At 38.5% G+C, this 6,298-nt stretch overlaps 1 protein-coding gene across 3 annotated transcripts in view; it reads right to left on the minus strand.

The window, feature by feature from the left end:
* Window positions 1–6,298, minus strand: part of smurf2 (SMAD specific E3 ubiquitin protein ligase 2) — a 297,299-nt gene that overhangs the window by 93,406 nt on the left and 197,595 nt on the right. For all 3 annotated transcript variants that reach the window (XM_043715043.1, XM_043715044.1, XM_043715042.1), the window contains one exon: window positions 3,539–3,622. In XM_043715043.1, coding sequence (XP_043570978.1) covers window positions 3,539–3,622 — 84 coding nt within the window. The remainder of the gene's footprint in view (window positions 1–3,538; window positions 3,623–6,298) is intronic.

A 6,298-nucleotide genomic window follows, 5' to 3' on the forward strand; every position in this document is an offset into this window, starting at 1 on the left:
GTGGTAGTGGAAGGAAAATATTCTGCCTGGAAGTCAGTGGTGAGTGGTGTTCCACAGGGCTCTGTTCTTGGGCCTCTACTCTTTGTAAGTTTTATTAATGACTTGGATGAGGAGATTCAAGGATGGGTTAGCAAGTTTGCAGACGATACAAAGGTTGGAGGTGTCGTTGACAGTATAGAGGACTGTTGTAGGCTACAGCGTGACATTGACAGGATGCAGAATGGGCATGGAGATGGCGTATGGAGTTCAACCTGGATAAATGCGAAGTGACGCATTTTGGAAGGTCGAACTTGAAAGTTGAGTACAGGATTAAAGACAGGATTCTTGGCAGTATGGAGGTACAGTGGGATCTTGTTGTGCAGGTACACAGATCCCTTAAAATTGCCACCCAGGTGGACAGGGTTGTTAAGAAAGCATATGGTGTTTTGGCTTTCATTAACCGGGGGATTGAGTTTAAGAGATCTTGTTGCAGCTCTATAAAACTTTGGTTAGACTGCACTTGGAATACTGTGTGCAGTTCTGGTCACCCTATTATAGAAAAGATGTGGATGCTTCGAAGAGGGTTCAGAGGAGGTTTACCAGGATGCTGCCTGGAATGGAGGGCTTATCTTACGAAGAGAGGTTGACTGAGCTTGGACTTTTCATTGGAAAAAAAGAAGAGGGGGACCTAATTGAGGTGTACAAGATAATGAGAGACATAGATAGAATTGATAGCCAGAGACTTTTTCCCAGGGCAGAAATTGTTAACACGAGGGGTCATAGTTTTAAGCTGTTTGGTGGAAAGTATAGAGGGGATATCAGAGGTGGGTTCTTTACGCAGAGAGTTGTGAGAGCATGAAATGCATTGCCAGCAGCAGTTGTGGAAGCGAGGTCATTGGGGATATTTAAGAGACTGCTGGACATGCACATGGTCACAGAAATTTGAGGGTTCGTATATTAGTTGAAACTTTATTGCTGGAACAGCACAGCAGGTCAGGCAGCATCCAGGGAACAGGAGATTCGACGTTTCGGGCACAGGCCCTTCTTCAGGTTCGTATATTAGGTTTACCTTACATGAGGATCAATGATCAGCACAACATAGTGTGCTGAAGGGCCTGTTCTGTGCTGTACTGTTCTATGTTCTAAAGATCATATTTAATATGCACCACTGTTAATGGAAAATTGAGTTCAAAAAAATCTCCAACTAACTCCATTAATAAAATCAATTGCCCCACCTGCATAACTAACAAATTCAGGTTCAATTTCAAGTCAGCAGTAAGATAATTAATCAAACACCAATATTCTGGAGTAAGCGGAGTTCTGAGTTGTTTGAAAAAGAAATGGGATCCCAGGCTTAACTACTGCATTGAAAATCTTGCTGAAAAGCAGATGCATAATACAATTTTAAGTCTGAATTGGCCTTAACTAAGGCAACCAAGGCTGAAGACTGACTAGATACAGAGGAGAAGAATAAGTGACACAAGGAGTCTTGGAGTCTAACTCAACTAAAATCAATATTTTCATGGATGGGGAATGCAAAACAAAAATTGTAACAAAAATGTGGTCAGAAGTACTTTCTTGTAGTTTGGTAAATGGCGAGTCATACAAGCAGTTAGAATTCAACCATGTTGGTATCTGAGTGGAGGTATATAAATCAGTCAGAGCAGAAAAGAACATATGAAAGGAAACCTAGTTCCTATTTCTATGGAAATCCAATAGCTTCATGGTCACTTTTATTGACACCAGAATTTTATTTTCAAAATTACAAACCCTCCATCTGCTTTCATAACTATCAGTTATTAGGCCAGGATTATTCATACCATTGCCACTACACTATCTCATCCTGATGATGTGTGGCTTAGCTGCATTTTAAACTTGCAGAAGGCTATATTTTAATCAAATTTAAAGTTTTTTTTTCCTGCAAAGTGTACTTAAAATTAGGGTCACCTATTTAAAACCAAGACAACATTTTTTCTTACAGAACTTTAAATGTCTTTGCAACTGCTTGCACTGCATTTCAGGGAGAGACTTTGAACATTTTTAAAGGCAGAGGTAGAAAGACTCTTGGTAAGCCGAGGGTAAAAGGGCACAGGTCTCTGCTATAATGTGACAATTGTGTTCCTCTACAACCTCGCGCTGTAGAAAATCATGTTGTAGAAGATTGCTCAAAGAAAATAAGTATACCCATTCAGCAGAAAGTTTGCATTATGTAAACAACGTCCATAATTAGTCAATCGTGTTACAAGCAATTTGCACCAACGATACGCACTTTATAGCAGAACGACCTGCATTAGGATAAGTGGGAATGCGGATTTGAACTTACAACCAGATCAACCTTGATCTTATAAAATGGAAGAGTAGACTCAAAAGGGCCAAATGGCCTGCTCCTTGTTTATAAGAGTCTCTTGGATTGCCAAAACTTTCTCTACCATTCTCCATCAGAGACCACTCACTCATTCGTAGTTCAATAGTCTTCTTTCTTTTGATAATCTCAAAATTAAACGTCTGGAGAAAGTATTCAGCCAATTGAACATTAACTTAGCATAATCTCCAAATAAAGGATGGATGCCAGAGCAAGCAGAAACAATTTAAGTAACAATTTCAAAGAAAATGGAGATAAGAGTAGATTAAAAAATAAGCTACAAATTGAAATGTCAGATTTTGTATTTCAGCTATAAAAGGATATTACAATAATAAAGCAGTTCCTAATATCCAAGTTAACTTAGCGAGTTTTGAGAAGATTTGTAGCTCAGGTTAAGGTTTTGGATATGAACCTTTCAGCTAAGCTGAAAGGTTCATTTCCAGACTGAGGTCCACTGAAGATGTTACCCAGTAGGTAACGAAACATCTGGAAATTGACCTTTCAGCTCAGCGAGCAAACCTACATCCATCCAAGTTAACTCTATTACTACAATAATGCTACATTCCAAATGCATGGTGGGACACCACAAATTTACTAATGCAGAAACACTCGATATACAAAGAAGTCACTAGGAAGCAAAATACAATAGCATAAACTATATTATTATTGGTCATTTATTGTCCTTCATAGAACACTGGACAGTGTTTCCATACATTAATCACTCACCCATTACATTCAAACCATTTTAATTTGTCATTCACTTTGTATAATTGTTTGCACAACAACACATCCAATTGTAGACTTTTTAATTAAAGACTTTGTTTATACCATATTTCAGCCAGCATAGTGTACCATTTTTAATACCCATACTTGGTCAATTGTAGGGAACAAGCTTAAAACAGATTATCTAGATTCAGAATGGTTAAAATACTGGAAGAAATAAGAAAAGTGAAAAGCACAGATGGGTTGAATTATGTGGAAGGCCACCCATGGGACAGTGCATATTCTTTTCAAAAAGAGGACAGATTACATGAGGGTAAGGAGATTTTCAAAGCAGAAGTATGTCAACCAATTGCCAGTTTCCTTCAAGATCCTTCGAGTAGCAGTCATTTCAGATTCACAAATATCTTTGTTAACTATGCACAGACCTCAGATTCAACAGTAGCAGAAAGAAAACTGACACTATCCTTCACTTACCGAGTAGGTCTCTCCCACTGCGTTGTTCGTGTGATGTGATTTAGATACTGTATTCGACCTGAGGCAGTTCTTCGTTCTTCCCAGCTAGTCAACCGAAACAAAGAGTAGTAAGTGACATTTCCTGGAAATGGGCACAGGAATGTGTCCAAAACCAATAAAGGAAACAATTCAATACTAAGAAATGGTTATCAAAAAATACAATCCAAAACTTGGTTACAAATTCATTAGTTGCCAGAATGTAGCCTGGTCAGATGGAGTGATTCTAAACCATTTGTCACAAATGATCTTTTCTTAAGTAAGAAGTACGAGATCCAAGCTTCATTCCAAGACAAATGCATAACCTATACTCACTAGTGCAAAAGTGATGGGGAGTTGCATTGTCAGAGATATTTGTGGATTAAACATTAAACTATAGATTGTCTCTGTCACTTTAGGTCAATGTAAAATGCCAAATGTAACTATTCATACAATAAGGAAATATCCTACACCAACAAAACAGATTAACTGGCTGCAAAGACAAGCAGCACTAAGTCTCAGTGCACTATAAAATTTCAATTAATAGTTCTATTAAGTTGCAACTCAAAGTGACTTAAATCAACCTCCCCTTCTTCATTATCATAATCTCACATCAGAGACAGCAATAGTACTTGCTCTTGTTTGGAACTCACTGTGACAACAACATCAAGAACAGAGTTTGGTAAAGGTACACAAAATATGAAAAAACAAATTCAGCAACTAAGCAGAAAGGTAGGACCAAGTTGCCTGGGACTCAAAGGCGGTATTTCCAAAGTTCAAAAGTGAACTTGAACAATACTTAAACAAGTACGATTAAGGAATTGGCTACAAGGGATTTTTAAATCAGAAAAAGGCTGGGAATTCCAAGCAATTAGTAAAGCTGAAGCTCTATATGCAAGGCAATTTGTACAAATTAATTTGTGATTTGTATATGGAGGTGAAATAATTAGAAGTAATTTGCTTCATAAAACAAGCGAGATGATAAGACTTCTTTATAGGAGTAAACTCCTGCTAAGGACTTGTACTTTACCTTTTAATATGTGGGAAGCTATTGAATATTAAACAAATTGTGAAAATGAAACAGTCCCACAGTGACAAATTCTATGGAGCCTCAGTTTTCTACATTTCCTATGTTTAACCTGAAATAACTCCACAGAGGCAGGTATCCCGTCACCAATTCACCCTTTAATTACATGTGGAAAGTCCTTGACATTGATCCAAGTTCCTCACACACCGCTCTCAGACAGAACAGAAGCTCTAACACTCCTGTCTTCACCTGTCAGCCAAGGCTCCCAGACTGAACCAGATTAGCAGCCCCAATCAGAGAACTCATTCTATGAAGTCCACCTGGTTGACCTTGTTACAATCACCTCATAATCATTAAAATGACGCATTGCTCTGGGCAAGCAGGATCTCCTTAGAGTCTACCTGCTTTTTGTCATTAGAAGCAGTCTCTTTTCAATCAACTGCTGGCTATTAGTACTTAGTTTTTGATTAAATCCAGGAAAAACAAATCATAAACTTGCATCATTCCTTAAAATAATCATGCACATCTTCAGAAGTACTTGGCATTCAGAGAATCTAATTTTACAATCATGCCTTTTTTATTTTTAGTTATGCATTTTCACAGATTTCAATGTCCAAATGTATTCAATTCAAATTTCAGGGCATGCTATTCAAACTCACTCGACCTATACGCACTTCCGTTTCTGTCAGTCCTGTTAGTGTTTTTTTTGTCTTTCTAGTTTCAGAATATGTTCAGCACCAATCCATAATTGATTCAGGGTATCAAGTCAAGAAAAAAATTACTTATATTTTGCATAAGTGCTATCTGATTCTTCATTACATTCATTACTACATGTGCCAATAACACGTATCAGTGATATTGATGATGGTCAGTAACAAAACTCAAATTGTAATTATATCAACAGGTCATCAATGTGGACAAGTTGAATTCCAACTAGAAATCTAACTACAATTTTATTTCATTAAAACCATAAGACATAGGAGTGGAAGTAAGGCCATTCAGCCCATCGAGTCCACTCCACCATTCAATCATGGCTGATGGGCATTTCAACTCCACTTACCCGCATTCGCCCCTTGTGACATCAAGAATTTATCAATCTCTGCCTTGAAGACATTTAGCGTCCCCGCCTCCACTGCACTCCGCGGCAATGAATTCCACAGGCCCACCACTCTCTGGCTGAAGAAATGTCTCCGCATTTCTGTTCTGAATTTACCCCCTCTAATTCTAAGGCTGTGTCCAGGGTCCTAGTCTCCTCGACTAACTGAAACAATTTCCTAGCGTCCACCCAATCTAAGCCATGTATTATCTTGTAAGTTTCTATTAGATCTCCGCTTAATCTTCTAAACTACAATGAATACAGTCCCAGGATCCTCAGCCGTTCCTCGTATGTTAGACCTACCATTCCAGGGATCATCCTTGTGAATCTCCGCTGGACACGCTCCAGTGTTACTATGTCCTTCCTGAGGTGAGGGGAACAAAACTGGACACAGTAGTCCAAATGGGGCCTTTAGCACACCAGTGCTTTTATATTCCAACCCTCTTGAGATAAATGACAACATTGCATTCGCTTTCTTAATCACGGACTCAACCTGCATGTTTACCTTTAGAGAATCCTCAACTAGCACTCCCAGATCCCTCTGTACTTTGGCTTTACGAATTTTCTCACCGTTTAGAAAGTAATCCATGCTTCTATTCTTTTTCCCAAAGTGCAAGACCTC

Source organism: Chiloscyllium plagiosum, chromosome 24 (assembly GCF_004010195.1).
Source record: "Chiloscyllium plagiosum isolate BGI_BamShark_2017 chromosome 24, ASM401019v2, whole genome shotgun sequence".
Lineage (NCBI taxonomy): Eukaryota > Metazoa > Chordata > Chondrichthyes > Orectolobiformes > Hemiscylliidae > Chiloscyllium > Chiloscyllium plagiosum.